Here is an 18,616-nt window from a genome sequence, read left to right as displayed (position 1 = left end):
TAAACTGGACTGGAGAAGATGGATTGACTATACTCAAAATAAATATGGGACTAAGAAATTCCAGATAGCTTATGACCGAAGAAACAAGGAATGATATAATTTGTTTAGAGTTAGCCTAGCAAAGAGGAGTTAAAGCTCAAATGAAAGACGATTTTAACTTTTTAAAAAAGTTTATTTTAGAATGTTTTTGTTAAAAGATTTATACCTTGTATTGGTTCTGGGAAGTCGGGGGGGGGGGAGGTTGGGGTGGGGTTTGGGGGGGGGAGGCGGGGGAGAGAAGTAAATATTTGTAAAAGTTTTGTTTTTAAAATTCTCATTAAAAAAAAAAGAAATAGATTTAAAATGATGTCACTGTTAAATAGGATGACACAAAGATTGCACCCAGATGACACGCTGTAAGATTAATGGTGTAAGAGTGGTGATGGAAATAAATAAAGAAATGTACATAAAAATGGATAACGAATAACGAGATTATGAACGCAAGATAGAAATGTATAGAAGGGAAAACACTAACTGCAAAGAAACCGATTCGGAACTGCTGTATGATATACGATGGAACTTCTTGTTCCTATGTTGTTTTTAAGCTATGTGGTTATTTTTGTTAATGTTTGTTAATGTATTTATGTGTTCTGTTGATGTGCTTATGTGTAGAAAGAAAGAAAGAAAGAAAGAAAGAAAGAAAGAAAGAAAAAGAAAGAAAGAAAGAAAGAAAGAAAGGGAGCAACTGAACCCCCTTCCTTCTAGCACTGATGAAGTTACCCAATCGGGTTACGAAACGTCCGGAAAACCCCCCACCCAGCTCAGAGGGCGCTCAGGACCCCCCATTTCCACCCTCAGCTACAAATATTCTCTTCTATCAAACGGTGCTTAATTTGTAAGGTGGCATCAATCTTTTCGGCCAATTTTGCTCAGCTGAAAGACGCCGATTGTGATCGATGCAATGCTCGTATCGCCGGTTGTGTGTGTGTGTTCTGAAGGAGAGCAGAGGCCTTTCCTGGAACCCGACGAGGCGCCCAGTGCAAGGCAAAGGGAACTGAGGGCGTTACCTAGTTCGGTAATGAAACATCTAACGGGAAACTACCAGGCTCTGAGAGCACCAGGGTCTCTCCAAGGGAATCGCTCCTTAAATCCCTGGGGCTGTTGCAGACAACTTTGGCTTCTTGCTGGCAGGTGGACAGGTGGGCACCTGTGAAGGAGAGAGGGGCGGGGTGGAGGGGAGGGTGGCATTAGTGAAAGAGCAAGCAACCTGCTTGTATAGGATGCAAGTAACGGGAGAAAAAGAACACAGCACTCCTGCAGATCCCGAATCCGGGTCTCCATGTTATCAACCTCCGAGCACCTCCGGGACAGCTCAGACCCAGGGGCCGAATCCCAATAGGATGGGATGCTTAGAGAGGGTTTACACTGAGTGGCAGAGCTGGTGATGTAAGCCTGGTAGCCCCTTTGCCCATGTATCCTGCCAAGGCAACTGGCAACTACGATTCAAGCCTTCCCTTCTCTTTCGGGTATTCACTGCTGCAGGGCATGGATCAGTGTTCTATCTATCTACCTACCTACCTATCCATCCATGTATCTATCCATCTATATCTATCATCTGTCTATTCATCTATATCATCTATCTCTAACACAATATATCTATCATCTCTCTCTCTATCAATCATCTATTCATCTATATCATCTATCATCTATCTATATCCATCATCCATCCATCCATCCATCCATCCATCCATCCATCCATCCATCTAATCTATCATAATCTCTATCATCTATCTATCTCCCTCCCTCTATACATCTATATCTATCATCTGTCTACCCATCTATATCATCTATCTCTATCTATCTCTATCTATCATCTCTCTCTCTCCCTCCCTCCCTCTATCCCATCTATATCTGTCATCTGTCTATCCATCTATATCATCCATCCATCCATCCATCCATCCATCCATCCATCCATCCATCCATCTATCTATCATCTATCACTATCTCTTTCTTTCAATCCTTCCCTCCCACCCTTTCTCCTATCTCTTTCCCTCCATCCATCCTCTCCTTTTCCTTCCCACCCACTCACCCACCATTATCTCTATATCTTTCTTTCAATTCTTCCCTTCCTCCCCCTTTCTCCTATCTCTCTTCGTCCATCCTTTCTCTCCATCCATCCATCCATCCATCCATCCTTTCTCTTCTATTCCTCCATCCATCCTCTATCCCATCCATTCCCCCTCCTCTCCCTCTCCCTCCCCATCTATCTCCTTCTCTCTCATCCATTTCTCTCTGTCTCCTTCACACACACACACACACACACACACACACACGCCCTCAGGCGGAGGTGATGGGGCAAAGAGACAATTCTGTAGAACTCCCTTCCATCTGCCCCCCTCCTGCAGCCCTGCCTTCTAGTTTCCCTCTCTCTCTTTTTGTGGGGTGGGGGGAGCCCTGCCCTTCTTCTTCCTCACCATCTTTGGACGTTTCTGGACCGGGAAGAAATCCTTCATGGTCTTGGCTGCCTTCGTTGCTCTGCCTTTGAAAGCCTTGGAGGTGGATTCCTGGGCCTCCCGGAGCTTCTGGCGGGCGTCTCGCCACCTCTTCAGGCGCCCCCGAACTCGGCTCTCTCTGCGGAAGAAGAGCTGGGGTGAAGATGGCAAAAGGGGGTGGGGGGGGTGGCTCACCCCCACTTGGCAAGACCCATCTCCAGCAGGCGGCCCTGACTAGGCCTGGGGTGAATGGTTCCAGCACTGATGAGGTTACCCAGTTGGGTCATGAAACGTCTCCAACAAAACAAGCAAGCTGAGAGAGAGCCAAGGACTGCTGAGTGAGGAAGCCCACCGACTCTGCCCCTTTTCCGACCCCAGAGGACCCCTGCCCAGAGCCACAAAGCAGATGCCGGCAAGCTAAGACCCAGGCCGCCCCTTCTTGGGGGGGGGGGGGGTGTTCAAGGGGGCCAGTCCTGCCCCACTCACTTCATGTGCTTCTCGTGCGTGAGGAAGTTGACCAAGCCCTCTTCGTCCGGCTCCTTCCACTCCAGCGTCACCTGGCCCGGATCCGCCACCTCCGGCTGCAGGAAGAGCCTCCGTGTCTCCTGCAGGTGCCAACCGTCTGGCAGGGGGTGGGTCTGCAAGGGGGGAAGTCCTGGGCATCAGCAGCAGCAGCGTCCCTGCTTAATGGCCCCCGAGGGTGCGCCATCGAGGCCTCGCCGGCTGGGACAGATTCCTTGCAGGGCCTTTTGTAGCCTGGCCCCCACTTCAGGGGAAAGTCCTCGGCTTACAACCACTTGCTAAGTGACCCTTCCGAGTTGGGGTAATGAAAACCATCAGCCTCAGAGGGCACCGAGGGCCAACAGGAGGGGCTCACGATATTCTATTTTTTTCCTTTTTCTTTCTTTTTGTAAGCCGTCCAGAGTCCTGCGGGATTGGGCGGCCTATAAGTTCAATTAATAATAATAATAATAATTCTCCAAGGCACCAGAAGGCAAAAAACGATGGGTGGAAACTCATCAAGGAAAGGAGCAAACTGGAATGAAGGGGAAACTTTCTGACAGTGAGGACAATTAACCGGTGGAACCGCTTGCCACCAGAGGTGGCGAGTGCTCCATCGTGGGGATTTTAAGGAGAGATTGGACAGCCGCTTGTCTGAGTTGGTACAGGAGAGAACTCTTCACACTCGGCCACTTTAAGACCTGTGGACTTCCAACTCCACAACTCTTAAAGTGGCCAGGTTTTGGGGGGTGGGTGGCTGGTATAGGGTCTCCTGCTTGGGGAGGGGGCTATTCTATCCAGCTCTATTCTGATTCCGACTCATTTCGACCCTCAAGCTACAAATATTCTCCTTGACTTTATTTGCGCCCGTCTGCAGAGTCACCACAGAGGAGTTTGTGGGGGGATTCGGATGAGCACCTGGTGGGTCTTAGAAGAGGGAGGGGGTTGCAATGGAGAGACTACAAAGCCAAGGAAGGAGAAACCTCGCCCTCCACGTGCCCCCTTCTCCCCTTCCCCTTCTCCTAGTCCTCCCCCTTTCCCCCCTAATCCCATCAGAGCTTGGCATTCAGATGGAGATCAGCAACAGGGATCCAGAGATAATAAACCCACCTTTACCAGCCATTCAAAGGACTATAAAAACATGAAGGAGGAAGCAAAATAAAAAGGGGATTAGCACTGATGGTGTTACCTTGTTGGGCTATGAAAGGAAATTGCCAAACTCCCGAGATGCCCAGGCAAAGGGAATAAACCTACTTAAGAATATATGGTTTTTTTTGGAGGGGAGAAGGGCACAATTGGAAGATATTGTATATCTTTTAGTTGTTACAGATGAAGAAATGTGGGGTGGGGGGGAAGGTGCACTATAATAATTGTTATTTTCCCCTTTTTCTTTCTTTTTTTTGTATTTACTATGTTTGTATTATTTGTATTTTTTAAAAAAGATTAAAAATTTAAAAAAAAATCCTTCCAGTCACCCACGACCCATTCGGAACTGAAGAAGCTTCCTGGATGAGAAGCGAAAGACCAGTTGCCTTTGGAAGAAAAAGCACCGTTAGCAATAGCAATAGTTAGACTTATATACCGCTTCATAGGGCTTTCAGCCCCCTCTAAGCGGTTTACAGAGTCAGCATATCGCCCCTAACAATCCGATATAGATAGATGATAGATAGATAGATAGATAGATGATAGATAGATGATAGATAGATAGCAATAGCAATAGCAATAGCAGTTAGACTTATATACCGCTTCATAGGGCTTTCAGCCCCCTCTAAGCGGTTTACAGAGTCAGCATATCGCCCCTAACAATCCGATATAGATAGATGATAGATAGATAGATAGATAGATAGATGATAGATAGATGATAGATAGATAGCAATAGCAATAGCAATAGCAGTTAGACTTATATACCGCTTCATAGGGCTTTCAGCCCCCTCTAAGCGGTTTACAGAGTCAGCATATCGCCCCTAACAATCCGATATAGATAGATGATAGATAGATAGATAGATGATAGATAGATAGATGATAGATAGATAGCAATAGCAATAGCAATAGCAGTTAGACTTATATACCGCTTCATAGGGCTTTCAGCCCCCTCTAAGCGGTTTACAGAGTCAGCATATCGCCCCCAACAATCAGATAGATAGATAGATAGATAGATAGATAGATAGATGATAGATAGATAGATGATAGATAGATAGATGATAGATAGATAGATAGATAGATAGATGATAGATAGATAGATAGATGATAGATGATAGATAGATAGATGATAGATAGATAGATAGATAGATAGATGATAGATAGATAGATAGATGATAGATAGATAGATAGATAGATAGATGATAGATAGATAGATAGATAGATAGATAGATAGATAGATAGATAGATAGCAATAGCAATAGCAATAGCAGTTAGACTTATATACCACTTCATAGGGCTTTCAGCCCTCTCTAAGCGGTTTACAGAGAGTCAGCATATTGCCCCCTAACAATCCGGGTCCTCATTTCACCCACCTCGGAAGGATGGAAGGCTGAGTCAACCCTGAGCCGGTGAGATTTGAACCGCCGAACTGCAGAATTGCAGTCAGCTGAAGTAGCCTGCAGTGCTGCATTTAACCACTGAGCCACCTCGGCTCTACCCTTGGGAGAGAGTGGCTGGCCTTGGGCCAGGGAACAGGCCGCCCGCCTCCAGAGGGCCCAGAGGGGGTTATGTGGGGGGGAGGGAAGACCCACCGGTCGGGTACCTTGCGGCTGGTGTTCCTCAGGACCCCCTCGATGCTCCCGTGCAGCTGCAGCAGCTTCAGCGCCTTCTTGGGGCCCAATCCTCGGACTTTGGGGCAATAGTCACAGCCCAGCAGAATGCAGAGATCCACAAACTGGATCCGGTCAAGAGAAGCAGAGAGAGAGAGAGAGGAAAGAGGGGGGGAGGGAGAGAGGGAAGGAAGGAGGGGGAGGGAGAGAAAGTGGGGGCACCACGTTACAAAAGGCAGAAGAGGAGCCTTCTCCGTGGGGGCTCCCTCCCTCTGGAACAGACTGCTCCCCCCCCCCCCCGGACCCTCTTCCGCAAGGCCCCGAAGGCCCGGTTCTGCCAAGGGGGCTGGGGGACCCAGAGTGGTGGGATGGAGCCCACCCAGCGGCTGACTTGATTGTGTGTTGCCGCCAGGTGAGGAGGAGGTTATGGCTTTTCACTCTGTTTTGTGTTTTGATTTTTTGCAAGGCGACTAAAGTCCCAGCAAGTGACCACATAAACCTTTTAAATAAGTAGGTCTCTCCATGCCTTCCTCGTGTGGCATTCTCCTGATGAGCCAGACTACAGCTCCCATCATCCCCAGACAGCGTGCCACATGGTCACCAGCTCTGCCTGGGCTCCAGGTCTTCATACATTCTCCCCCCCCTCTCCCTCACTCTTTCTCTCTCTCTCTCTCCCTCACTCTTCCTTTCTCTCTCTCTCTGTCTCTCTTTGTCTCTCTCTCCCTCTCCCTCTCTCTGTCTTTCTCTCTCCTTCTCTCCCTCACTCTTTCTCTCTCTCTCCCTCCCTCACTTTCTCTCTGTCTGTCTCTTTCTCTCTCTCTGTCTCTCTTTCTCACTCCCTCACTCTTTCTCTCTCTCTCTCTTTCTCTCTCCCTCACTCTCTCTCTGTCTTTCTCTCTCCCTCACTCTTTCTCTCTCTCTCTCTTTCTCTCTCCCTCACTCTCTCTGTCTTTCTCTCTCCCTCACTCTTTCTCTCTCTCTGTCTCTCTTTCTCTGTCTGTCTCTCTTTATCTCTCTCTCCCCCTCCCTCACTCTCTCTGTCTCTCTCTTTGTCTCTCTCTCTCTCTCTCTCCCTCACTCTCTCCCTCACTCTTTCTCTCTCTCTCTGTCTCTTTCTTTCTCTCCCTCACTCTTTCTCTTTGTCTCTCTCTGTCTCTCTTCTCTCTCTCCCTCCCTCTCTCTTTCTCTCTCTCCCTCACTCTTCCTCTCTCTTTGTCTCTCTCTCCCTCTGTCTCTTCTCCCTCCCTCCCTCCCTCTCTTTCTCTCTCCCTCCCTCACTCTTTCTCTCTCCCTCACTCTCTCTCTTTCTCTCTCTCTCTCTCCCTCCCTCACTCTTTCTCTCTCTCTGTCTCTCTCTCTTTCTCTCCCCCTCTCTGTCTCTCTTTCTCTCTCTCTCCCTCACTCTTTCTCTCTCTGTGTGTCTCTCTTTCTCTGTCTCCCTCACTCTTTCTCTCTCTCTCTCTTTCTCCCTCACTTTCCCTCTCTCTCTGCCTCCCTTTCTCTCTCTCTCCCTCACTTTCTCTCTCTCTCTGTCTCTCTTTCTCTGGTGTCGCTGCGGCACAAGGGGAAGCAGGCAAAGGGGGACCCTCCATTGGGGTTCCCCAGCATTCCTTCAGAAGGACTTTGGCCCTCTTTGAGTTCCATAGAATCCTGGAAGGGACCTCGGAGGTCTTCTAGTCCAGCCCTCCCATCCAAGGCAGGAGGCCTTCTACCATCCCAGGCAAATGGTTGCCTGGTCTAGTTTTGAAAACCTCCACTGACGAAGCACCCACAATTCTGGGAGACAAACTAACCCAGATTAAACTGTGGCCGGTGCCTGGAGGGGCCAGGGGTGTTTCTGACTCTCGTGAACGGCTAAGGAGCCCCAGTTCTGCTCGGCTTTCAGACCCAGACAAGGATGGGGGGCAAATGCTGGAGCTCAAATCAAGACCGATTCCCCGCACCTGGCACCCCCCCCCCTTACCTGCTCCTGAGTCATGCCCAGCTTTTGCAGGACGATGGGCAAGGAGATCTCTTCCAGAGGACTTCCAGAGAGGGAGGAACCAAATGGAGATCAATTAATTAATCTAATTCATTAATTAAAAAAAGCTAATTAAAAGACTTTTAGAAAACTATAAACAGCTTTTCCATGGCCTTTGGCTTGTAGCTATGCTAACCGCTGTGAATCAGAGGTGAACAGCGCCCCCTAGAGTCGGCCAACCAGAACCTTTTTGAAAAATAAATAAATAAAAAGATTTAAGTGTCCAGGTAAATTTGAAACAAAATTTCGCTATTAATTATAAAGAATTATAAAGCATTCGCTGGCTGGGGAATTCTGGGAGTTGAAGTCCAGACATCTTCAAGTTGCCAAGGTTGAGAAACACTGAACTAGTTTATGCTCTGGGGAGAGGCTCACCTCTTCTTCACGCCAAGATGCCGCAGGAGGCGCACGGCCCCAAAGGGGAGCGCGTCCATGTCTTCCGTGACTGCACACCAGGCGTGTCCGGATTTCACCAGGGCGGCACAGGTGGCTTCTGCCTCTGCGGGAGCCTGAGTCACACCCCAAGGGGAAGAATGGAAACTTCCGGTTAGATGGAGGTCGAAACAATGGCCCCCCCACATTAAGAAAGCTACTGGGTATCTATTATAAAAAAGAAAAAGTATATCAGCTAGTTACAACATGCTTTGGTGCATCTCTTCCATTATTTCATATTAATTCAAATATCTTAACTCAAATGTTTACCATATTAACATCATTATACCTCCACTTTTAGTTAACTATAGTTGTTTAAACATCCTTCATCCTTAACTATGCCAAAGAAATAATCCATAACACATGCTAGCATTTCATTTACTTGTTTGTAAAATCCTCCATTAACATCAAATCCTCATATCCTATTTTAGCTGAACATCCATAATATTTAGTTATATTTAGATACCTGTGTTCCTTTTTTTTTTCTTTTTTCTTTCCTGCCTTGTCTTTTGTCCTTTTTGTTTTATTTTTGCTTTTATTTTTGCTTTTTTCTTTTCCCACTGGTGTGGGCATGTATTGTTCAAGATTATTACCTTTATTAATATTTTTAAATAATAATTACAGTCAAATGAAAATGGATATATGACGATGGTGATATGTATGAATATCTGAGTTAAAATGCTTGAGTTTTAATATGAGTTATATTTGTTGACTGTGGAGGAGATGTACCAAAGTTTATTGGTACATAAAGTTTATATATATATACGTACCAGAGAGCAAACCACTCCTTTGCAGCCCTGGTGATATTACCTAGCTGGGTCATGAAACGTCTGTCCTCCCCCTCTCCGTATGTCCCCCTCCCTTCTAGCACTGATGATGTTATCTAGTTGGGCCATGAAATGTAAATACGAGTCTTGCTTTGCAATGGAAATTTGGGGGTCGTAAGCCGAGGACTATCTGTAGTCCAGCCGCAGCGCTCAGCAGCAATTCCGGCTGCGAGGACCAAATGGGGTTCCTCCTGCGCCCACATTGACCTGGGGGAGCCCAAAACAGAGCCTCCCCCCCCCAAAAAAAGCAAGGCGGGGCTCTCCTCACCGTCTCCAAAGAAGACCTCGGGCCCTTACCTGGACGTAAGGAACACCCAGGAGGGTCAGAAGCCTCTCCGAGTCTCGCCTTGGGGGCCGTGCCGGACCACTGGACTCTGGAAGGAAGGAAGAGAGCAGGTGAGAGCCGGACTCCTGGAGAGAGAGAGAGAGAGAGAGCCCATCACGGCCCCAGGGAGAAGGGAGCCTCGTCTTTACCTGCGGGGGCCCTCCTGGTTCCAGAGGAGGCGGCCCGTTTCGCCAGCTGCAAGGGAAAAGCAGGATTGGGTGATTTCGAGTGAGAATACTTGTAGCCTGGGGTTGAACTGGGGGGTCCTTGAGGCTCTCTACGGCAGTGTTTCTCAACCTTGGCCACTTGAAGATGTCCGGACTTCAACTTCCAGAATTCCCCAGCCAGCATTCGCTGGCTGGGGAATTCTGGGAGTTGAAGTCCAGACATCTTCAAGTGGCCAAGGTTGAGAAACACTGATCTAGGGTTTTTTTTCTCTACAGATGTTTCCCGGCCTCACTGCGTGACGCCATCAGTGCTAGAAGGGAGGGGGGTTTGGGGAGGGAAGAGGAGGGGGAGAAGCACTGCGGGGTCCTTGGTGCCCTCTGAGCTTGGTGGTTTTCTTGCAGATGTTTCATGATCGAACTAGGGAACATCGCCAATGCTAGAAGGGAGTGGGGATTGTGGGAAGGAAGGAGGAGGAAAGAAAGAAAGAAAAAAAGAAAGAAAGAAGAAGGAAGGAAGGAAGGAAAGAAGGGAGGAAGGAAAGAAGGAAGGAAGGAAAGAAGGAAGGAAGGAAGGAAGGAAGGAAGGAAGGAAGGAAGGAAGGAAGGAAAGGAATGTGGGGTCCTTGGTGCTTTCTGAGCTTGGTGGTTTTCTTGCAGATGTTTCATGACCCAACTAGGGAACATCATCGGGATTGTGGGAAGGAAGAGGAGGAGGAAAAAAAGAAAGAAAGAAAGGAAGGAAAGAAAGAAAGGAGGAAGGAAAGAGGAAGGAAGGAAAGAAGAAAGGAAGGAAGGAAGGAAGGAAGGGAAGGAAGGAAGGAAGGGACTGCGGGTTCCCTTGTGCCCTCTGAGCTTGGGGTTTTGTTGCAGATGTTTCATGATCGAACTAGGGAACATCATCAGTGGTACAAGGGAGTTGGGTTTGCAGAGAGGAGGAGGAAGAAGGAGGGAGGAAAAGACTGTGGGGTCCTTGGTGCTCTCTGAGCTTGGCTGTTTTCTTGCAGACATTTCATGACCCAACTAGGGAAGTCATCTGTGTGGGAGTGATTTCCTTTGATGGGCTTCCTGAACTCGGTCCCTAGGAGGGGGGCTTCAGTGGGCTACCTGGCTTTCCCCCCCCCCAACAAAGCCTGGGAGATTCCCCCAACAGCTGGCTCTCTTCCACAGGGTTGCTCTGCCCCCCCCCCCCGATTCCTACGCACCACCGGCAGCTTCAGCCCGGGGGGCTTCCCCTCGATGACGAAGAGGGGCTTGAGGTCGTTTTGCAAGAGGTGCAGCGTCCGGAAGAACAGCCCCTGCAGGGAACTGGAAGGGGAGAGGGAGGCAGTGAGCAGGGGAACGCAGGGGTCCTTGCCTAACGACCACAGCTGAGCCCAAAATTCCCCGTTGCTAAGTGGAACATTTGTTAAGTTGTTTTGAATTTGAATTTAATAAAATTTATATGCCGCCCGATCCCGTAGGACTCTATGGCCTTTCTCGGCCCAGTGATTAAGTGAATCCTGCAGTTGAACAGTAACCTTGGAGGTCATCCAGTCCAACCCCCTGCGCTCACACGCAGGAGACCCGTACTAGGGATTCGAACCACCAAACTGCCGACCTTTCCGATTAACAAGCTCAGTGTCTTAGCCACTGAGCTACCTAGTCGGTATAAATTAAGTTAGTCACACGGTTGTTAAGTGAATCTGGGCTTCCCAGAGCTGGTCAGAAGGTCGCAAAAGGGCATCACCTGACCCCCCCTCCCCCCCATGGGACATGGCCACCGTCATAAATATGAGTCAGAGGCCAAGTGCCCAGGTTTTGATCACGTGACTGTGGGGAAGCTGCAACGGTCGTGGGGAAAATGGTCATTTTTCCAGGGACTTTCTGACTTTGGTCACTAAATGAACTCCTGTAAGTCAGAGGCCAGCTGTCCGTCTGAGCCAGGCCAGGAGAGGGTCAGGGGGGGGGGGGTCCCAGGGCAGGTGGCGAATCCCAGGCAGAACCCCCCCCCATGCTCCCCAACTGGCCTGGAAGGAGGAGGGGAGAGGAAGGTCCCTGGTGACTCATCCCACCTGCTTAGTGGGGGGGGGGAGCGCCCCTTGCTTGCTCACCTGATGTTCTCCCTGTGGCGGTTGATGATCTGCGGCATGGCTGTGCGGAACTGGTAAACGGCCACGGAGGCATCCACAGCGACCACCCGCCCTGCGCCAGGGAGGAAGGAAGGCAGGCTGAGCCCCTCCCCTTCGCCCAGTCGGGCTCCACTGGCACCAGAGCCCCCCCCCCCCCCGCCACCTCCCAACCATCCTGGTCTCTTGAGGGCACCCACAGCCTTCGCCCCCTGCCCAAAGAGCAGCCCCAGAATGATGCCAGGATCCCCTAGGCTCCCTTTGCACTCTGTGCATGCTCAGGGACCGAGAGCGGATCGCTCCACTTTGCACTCTGTGCATGCTCTAAGACCAAGGCAGATGGTCCCCTCTTTGCACTCTGTGCATGCTCAGGGACCGAGAGCGGATCGCTCCTCTTTGCACTCTGTGCATGCTCTAAGACCAAGGGCAGATGGTCCCCTCTTTGCACTCTGTGCATGCTCAGGGACCGAGAGCGGATCGCTCCACTTTGCACTCTGTGCATGCTCTAAGACCAAGGGCAGATGGTCCCCTCTTTGCACTCTGTGCATGCTCAGGGACCGAGAGCGGATCGCTCCTCTTTGCACTCTGTGCATGCTCTAAGACCAAGGGCAGATGGTCCCCTCTTTGCACTCTGTGCATGCTCAGGGACCGAGAGCGGATTGCTCCTCTTTGCACTCTGTGCATGCTCTAAGACCAAGGGCAGATGGTCCCCTCTTTGCACTCTGTGCATGCTCAGGGACCGAGAGCGGATCGCTCCTCTTTGCACTCTGTGCATGCTCAGGGACTGAAGGCAGACTGGCGGCTTGTGCGCTCTGTGGACCACGATGAGTTCCCAGCCCACTCGAGTTGCTGCGGCTGTTGTGAAGTTTACTTTTTAATCTGTTTTTGGATTTTGTTCCTGTCTCGTTCGTTTTCTTTGTATTGCCCCTATTCCCTATTGCACAGCTGCTGGGGAATTCTGGGAATTGAAGTCCACAGGACTTAAAGTCGCCAAGGTTGAGAAACACTGCCCTATTGGTTTGTTAGCCGCCCCTGAGTCCCTTTGGGAAAAGGGCGGCATACAAGTTGAATAAACTGAAAGTGAAAGTGAAACTGGCTGCTCTCTTTCCACTCTCTGCAGGCCCAGGAAGCGCTTTTGCAGCCGGAGACCGAGAGCAGAGAGCCTACTTTTGCACTCTGTGCATGCTCAGGGATGGAGGACGGACCGGTACTCTTTGCACTCTGTGCATGCTCGGGGACCGAGGGGGGCGGGGGCGTAGCGGCGCTCACCGCGGTAGTCCTGAAGGCTGGCGGGGCGCACGGCGTCCGGAGCCTCCTCCTTGATCACCTCGGCCAGCTTGACGATCCCCATAGCGGCGCGGGACGAGGGTCTCTGCACGGCGGGCGAGGGCGCCTCTGAGCACGTGCAGAGCGCCTGGGCGGATCCTCTGCCGCCAGAGCCGAGCGGGGGAGCCAGAGGGTCTCTGGCCAACGGGCGCTGCTGGCTCACCTCCCCGTCCGGGGCGAAGCCGCTCCTCGAAACGAGGGGACAACCACCCCCATCATCCGCGGCCAGGCGGGGCGCCGGGAGGGACGCAAAACAACACCCGGCAACGGGGACAGCCAGAAGGCTGGCAAAGCGCGCATGCGCCAATGCGTCGCTCTTCCTCGTTCGCGAAACTCTATGGTTCAGCTTCCGCCTCTCCCGCTAACCGACCCAGCAGCTCTCTCTCTCTCTCTCTCTCTCTCTCTCTCTCTCTCTCTCGAGTGCCGCTCTAGCCTAGGAGAACTCTATGCGGGGCGCTCGGCGGACTCTTGGCTGGCGGAGGCGAGTAAGGACGGAGGACGGGCGGGGAGGGGGGGGTCGCGGCGCCGCGTGCCCGGGGAGCGGAGGGGAGGGCCGCTCGGTGGCTCCCGGGCCCCGATCGAGTCTGGGACGCCGATTGCCTTGCAGGAAGCGGGGGCCTCGAGGAAGGGTGCCCCCAGAGGCCATCCATCCCACCCCTCCTTTGCGCAGCGTTGCAGACAGAGGGCTCCGGCTGAGCCCCCCCCACCCCAGAGAAGTGGGGCAGGAAGGGGGGGGCGTCTCTTCCACTGTCCGGAGGAAGGCTCACCTGCAGCCCCCAACCTTCCCCCACGCCTGCCCTCCGAGCGTGCCCTGCTGCGTGCCCCTCGCTCCTCCTGCAGCCGCGCTTCCTCCCTGCTTGGATAGAGGGCAGCTTGGGGGTCGCAGCTTGCGGCCCAGATAACCTCTCCCCCCCCTTTCTTTTCTCTTGCAGAGGCTCCATCCCGATGCCCAGCTGGCAAGAACAGGACCTGGCCACCTTCCTTGCCAACTTCCTGCTGCCAGCTGCCTGTCTGTATTCGGCTGCCCGGGCCTTCCAGGTAGGAAAGGGGCTGGTTGGCAGGGAAGGCAGCAGAGCCGCAGCCAGAGGTTTCACGAGACGCCTGCAGGGGAGTGGGGGGAGCCCCCCAGGACTGAGCCCCTTTTGCTGCCTCTCTCTCTCTCTCTCTCTGCAGATCAACCGGGGAGCTGCAGCTGGGTTTTTCCTCCAGGCCCTCAGGCCCCTCCTGGAAACCGCCCCCATCGGGCCCCTCCAGCAAGGGGCCCAGCCCCCAGACCACACCTGGCCCTGCACGGTGGTGGGGCTGCCGCTGCTGGCCTTTGGCTTCCACTGGCTGAACGGGGACTGCTTCACGGCCAACGTCCTCCTGGGAGGCGCCCTGATGCTGGCCGGCGGCTGGGGCTACTTCACCGAAGAAGCCAAGGCCATGGTGGTCCATTCAGTCATCTCCGTGGTCACCATCACCATCTTCATTGTCTCCGTCTTCACCGGAAGCTCCTTTGGGGCTGTGGGCAGCCTCCTGATGGGGGTGGCCGGCCTGTTGCCAGGAACTGGACTGTGGCCCCTGCTGGCCCCGAAGGAGACTGAGGCCCTCCGCTGTCTCATGGCAGCCGCCAACCTGGCCCTGTGCCAGGCTCTCCGACTGCAGCATGAAGAACTGGACAACAGCTACAAGGAGTGGCTGCCTGTAGCAGCTTCTTGATGGGGGTCCTGGGGAGGGGACGCCAATCTAAGAGTCCTGTTGGGTCAATAGGAAATGCAGGGCAGAACCCCAAAGACTCCAGGGCCCATTTCCAGAATGGCAAGGGATTAAACAGATTAACAGAGTTTGTAGGTCATCTAGTCCGATCCCCCACCCAAGCAGGAGACCCTACACCAGGGGTGTCAAACTCAAGGCTGAATCCGGCCTGCAGGGTCTTAAATGTGGCTCGCGGGGCCAGCCTGGAAATAACAAAGGAGCCTGCCACACGGCCTCTGGCAGCCAAAACGGGGCATGTTTTGTCCAGCAAATGCAAGAGGCATCCATCCCATTACCCCACCCCACCCTATTTCTATTTATTAAATTTATAGGCCGCCCAATCCCAAAGGACTCCGGGCGGCTTACAGAAATACAATTTTAAGAAAAAGGTAAAAAGACAAACAGAAGAGAGGCAGATTAAAAGAAACACACCATGCACCCAGTCTAGGCGGGGCTGGACCTCGGTCAAGAGGTCAACAGCCCCAGGCCTGCCGGAATAGCCAGGTTTTAATAGCTTTTCGGAAGGCCATGAGAGTGGGTAGGGTCCGGATCTCTGGGGGTAGTTCATTCCATAGGGCTGGAGCAGCAACAGAGAAGGCCCTACTCCGAGGCGCCGCCAGCCGACATTGTCTAGCTGAACCGGCCCACAGAGGAGAACTACAATGCTAATCCGGCCCTCAAATCCAGTTTGACACCCCCTGCCCTACACCGTTTCTGACAGAGGGCAGCCCAGTCTCTTCTAGAAAGCCTCCAGGGATGAAGCTCCCACAACTTCTGAAGGCAACTTCTGTTCCATGGGTTGATTGTTCTCACTGTCAGAGAATTCCTCCTTATAAGAGCCAAGGTGGCGCAGTGGTTAAATGCAGCACTGCAGGCTACTGCTAGATCAGCAGGTCAGTGGTTCAAATCTCACCGGCTCAGGGTTGACTCAGCCTTCCATCCTTCCCAGGTGGGTAAAATGAGGACCCAGATTGTTGGGGGCAATATGCTGACTCTCTGTAAACCGCTTAGAGAGGCCTGAAAGGCCTATGAAGCGGTATATAAGTCTACTGCTATTGCTATTGCTATTGCTATTTCCAGGTTGAATCTCTCTCCTTGTTCAGTTTCCATCCATTATTCCTTGTCTGGCCTTCAGGTGCCTTGGAAAACAGCTTGACTCCCTCTTCTTTGTGGCATCCCATCCCTGAGATATTGGAAGGCTGCTATCATGTCCCCCCATGTCCTTCTTTTCATTAAACTAGCCAAGCCCAGTTCCTGCAACCGTTCTTCATATGTTTTAGCCTCCAGTCCTTTCATCATCCAAGTTGCTCTCCTCTGCACTCTTTCTAGAGTCTCAATGTCTTTTTTTACAGTGTGGTGACCAAAATTGGATGCAGGACTCTAGGTGTGGCCTTACGAGGGCTTTATAGAGTGGTATAATTAGTACCTCACTTGATCTTGATTGTATCCCTCTGTTAATACAGTTTAGGATTGCATTCGCTTTTTGGGCGGCTGCCGCATAGGACTGACTCCTATTTAGCTGGTTGTCCACTAAGTCAGTGGTCTCCAACCTTGGCCACTTTAAGACCTGTGGACTTCAACTCCCAGAGTTCCTCAGCCAGCTTTGCTTTGCTGGCTGAGGAACTCTGGGAGTTGAAGTCCACAGGTCTTAAAGTGGCCAAGGTTGGAGACCACTGCACTAAGTCTCCAAGATCCCTCTCGGGGTCACTGCTATTAAGTCTAGTTTCACCAACCTTATATGTGGATGTTTGGTTTTTCAGTGTAAGACTTTTCTCTACATTGAATTTCTACATTGATTCTTGTAGTCAGCCAGAGGACTCAGTTCTCCCTCCTGGGGGGGGGCACAGGGGTTGCCTGAACCGCTGCCAGGGGGCACTTCAATGGTGGCAGTCTTGCATATGAACCCACGCCAGGCATAGTGGCTAACATGCCAGGCCTGCATTTTCCACCCAGACCAGAGGTCCCTTCGGAACAGGAATTGAAGCAGCCCAAGGATTTTCTCTCTCCCCCCCCCCCAGCTCTGCCCACCAATGAAAAGCTTCCCCCTCACCCCTCCAGGGCTCTTGCCAAGGGAACCTGATATACCTGGAGTCCAAGGGCAGCTTTTTCCAATTCCAAAATAAGACTGGGATGTGTTGTGGCTCCAGAGGAGAACAAACGACACCTAAAAATGTAATGTAATAAATAGATACCCAGGTAGTGTGAAGTTCTGGTTAGAGTCCTCTGTAATTGTCCTGTTTGCTTTCATTCCTGGCCAGAAGCAGGAAGTTGGGCTAGTGGGTAGTGGAAGTGGTCGGCATACATTTTTAGGTGTTTATGTCCTGCCTTTACTGTTTCTATAATTAACTCGAGGAGGTTGAGCCTCTCCAACAAGCTTTCTTCCTCCAATTTCCCCCCCCCCCCCCCCCCCGAGAGAGGGGGACTGGCCCGAAGTCACCCAGCTGGATTTCAGGGCTAAGGTGGAACTAGAATTCACCATCTCCTGGTTTCTAACCTGGGGCTTTCTCTACTAGATCTAACTGGCTCTCTCATACTCCAGTTGCTGATTTATTTACTGAGTTGGAAGCACACAGTGGCCTGATTTCTGATTTCCATCATATATGCCAATCGTGGAGTTTCACTGTCATCAGATATGGAGATAACCAGCAATCCGTAAGCTGTCAAACCAAGACAGATTTCAGTATTGGAGTAGATATAATAACGAAGAAAAGGACAGGAGACACCTCAGGCAACCATAGATTAAAAAGCGAATTCTTTTATTTATTTGCTTAACACATCTCAAGAAAGGCTCTTGGTCGCTCAGACAGAACAGACACAAATTAAAACATCTGTTGACGGGAATAAAATAACCGCAAACACAATAAGCAACACACCACCAAACTCCTTTTTATGAATTTGTAATCCCTTAATTCAGGGTAGAATACAAATAAAAAAACGAACGCACTTTTTTTCCTTTTTAAAAAGTCCTTTGTGCCAAATGGGATTTCAACAATTGGAAGTTTTTTTCTATTCCCCAAGATTTTTATAAATTTATACAGCCGCCCATCTGTTATAAATAGAATAGAATAGAATAGAATTCTTTATTGGCCAAGTGTGATTGGACACCCAAAGAATTTGTCTTTGGTGCAGATGCTCTCAGTGTACATAAAGAAAAATAAAATAGAATACATTTATCAAGAATCAGAAGATAAAACAATGACAGTCATAGGTAACTAAAGCAATCAAATTATACTAGGAAACAAATAAAACAGCATAAATTGTAAAGATATAAGCAACATGGTTATAGTCATAAGTGGGAAGAGATAGGTACTAGGAAGGAAGAGAAGAATAATAGTAATACAGTCTTAGTAGATAATATAACAGTGTTGTGGGAATTGTTTAGCAGAGGGATGGCATGTGGGGAAAAACTTGTCTAGTTGTTCTGGTGTGCAGTGCCTTGAGGGCAGGAGTTGAAACAATTGATGTCCAGGATGCGAGGGGTCTGTAGATATTTTCACAGCCCTCTTTTTTTTAACTCGTGCAGTGTGCAGGTCCTCAAAAGCACATTGACAGTAATTGTTTTTTTCTGCAGTTCTGATTATCCTCTGAAGTCTCCGACTGTCTTGTTGGGTTGCAGAGCCAAACCAGTCAGTGACGGAGATGCAGATGACAGACAGCAAAAGCGCACGAAGCATTTGATATCATACATGACCCATTTCCCCTCCCCTTGGTAACCCCAGTCCATAGTCCAATCCAATATCTCCCCAGCTGTCAGGTGGGAGACATCTTTGAAGATCATCATCAGGTTGGTATGCCGGACGGTTGGCCTTGGCGGGAAACTCCTCTCCTTTCCACTTGCGCAGTAGATGGTGAGAACAACTCCCAATTAACGGTCCTCCTGTACAGATTATTTCCCACTCCCAAATTCCGTGCCCTCCCTCCCCGTTTCAATGGCAGCCGAAAAGCAAGCAGCAAA

The 18,616-nt window shown here is 50.6% G+C and overlaps 2 protein-coding genes across 3 annotated transcripts; one reads left to right on the top strand and one right to left on the bottom strand.

Annotated features, from left to right (window-relative positions):
- Window positions 1–263: 263 nt before the first annotated feature.
- Window positions 264–13,231, bottom strand: LOC106550833 (putative flap endonuclease 1 homolog). The gene is made up of 11 exons (XM_087706553.1): window positions 12,868–13,231; window positions 11,584–11,674; window positions 10,696–10,798; window positions 9,476–9,521; window positions 9,299–9,375; window positions 8,118–8,251; window positions 7,686–7,746; window positions 5,716–5,847; window positions 2,958–3,109; window positions 2,454–2,610; window positions 264–1,186 (listed from the first exon to the last, which is right to left on the bottom strand). The coding sequence occupies exons 1-11, from the start codon at window positions 12,947–12,949 to the stop codon at window positions 1,124–1,126; spliced, it is 1,098 nt and encodes a 365-aa protein (XP_087562679.1). The 5' UTR covers window positions 12,950–13,231; the 3' UTR covers window positions 264–1,123.
- Window positions 13,232–13,312: 81 nt separating this feature from the next.
- Window positions 13,313–15,489, top strand: TMEM276 (transmembrane protein 276). 2 transcript variants are annotated; one of them, XM_087706552.1, is made up of 3 exons: window positions 13,313–13,405; window positions 13,857–13,962; window positions 14,098–15,489. In XM_087706552.1, exons 1-3 carry the CDS (start codon window positions 13,371–13,373, stop codon window positions 14,623–14,625), a joined length of 669 nt encoding a protein of 222 aa, XP_087562678.1. In that variant the 5' UTR covers window positions 13,313–13,370; the 3' UTR covers window positions 14,626–15,489. The 2 variants fall into 2 exon arrangements, with proteins under 2 accessions (XP_087562678.1, XP_013924287.2); XM_014068812.2 differs by having other exon boundaries at window positions 13,357–13,409.
- The last annotated feature ends 3,127 nt before the right edge of the window (window positions 15,490–18,616 follow it).

Source organism: Thamnophis sirtalis, unplaced genomic scaffold (genome assembly GCF_051295495.1).
Source record: "Thamnophis sirtalis isolate CommonGarterSnake01/CBP01778 unplaced genomic scaffold, rThaSir2_p1.2 scaffold_2, whole genome shotgun sequence".
NCBI classification, from domain to species: domain Eukaryota; kingdom Metazoa; phylum Chordata; class Lepidosauria; order Squamata; family Natricidae; genus Thamnophis; species Thamnophis sirtalis.
Note: the sequence above shows the minus strand (reverse complement) of the source record. Positions and strands in the feature narration are given on the sequence as shown.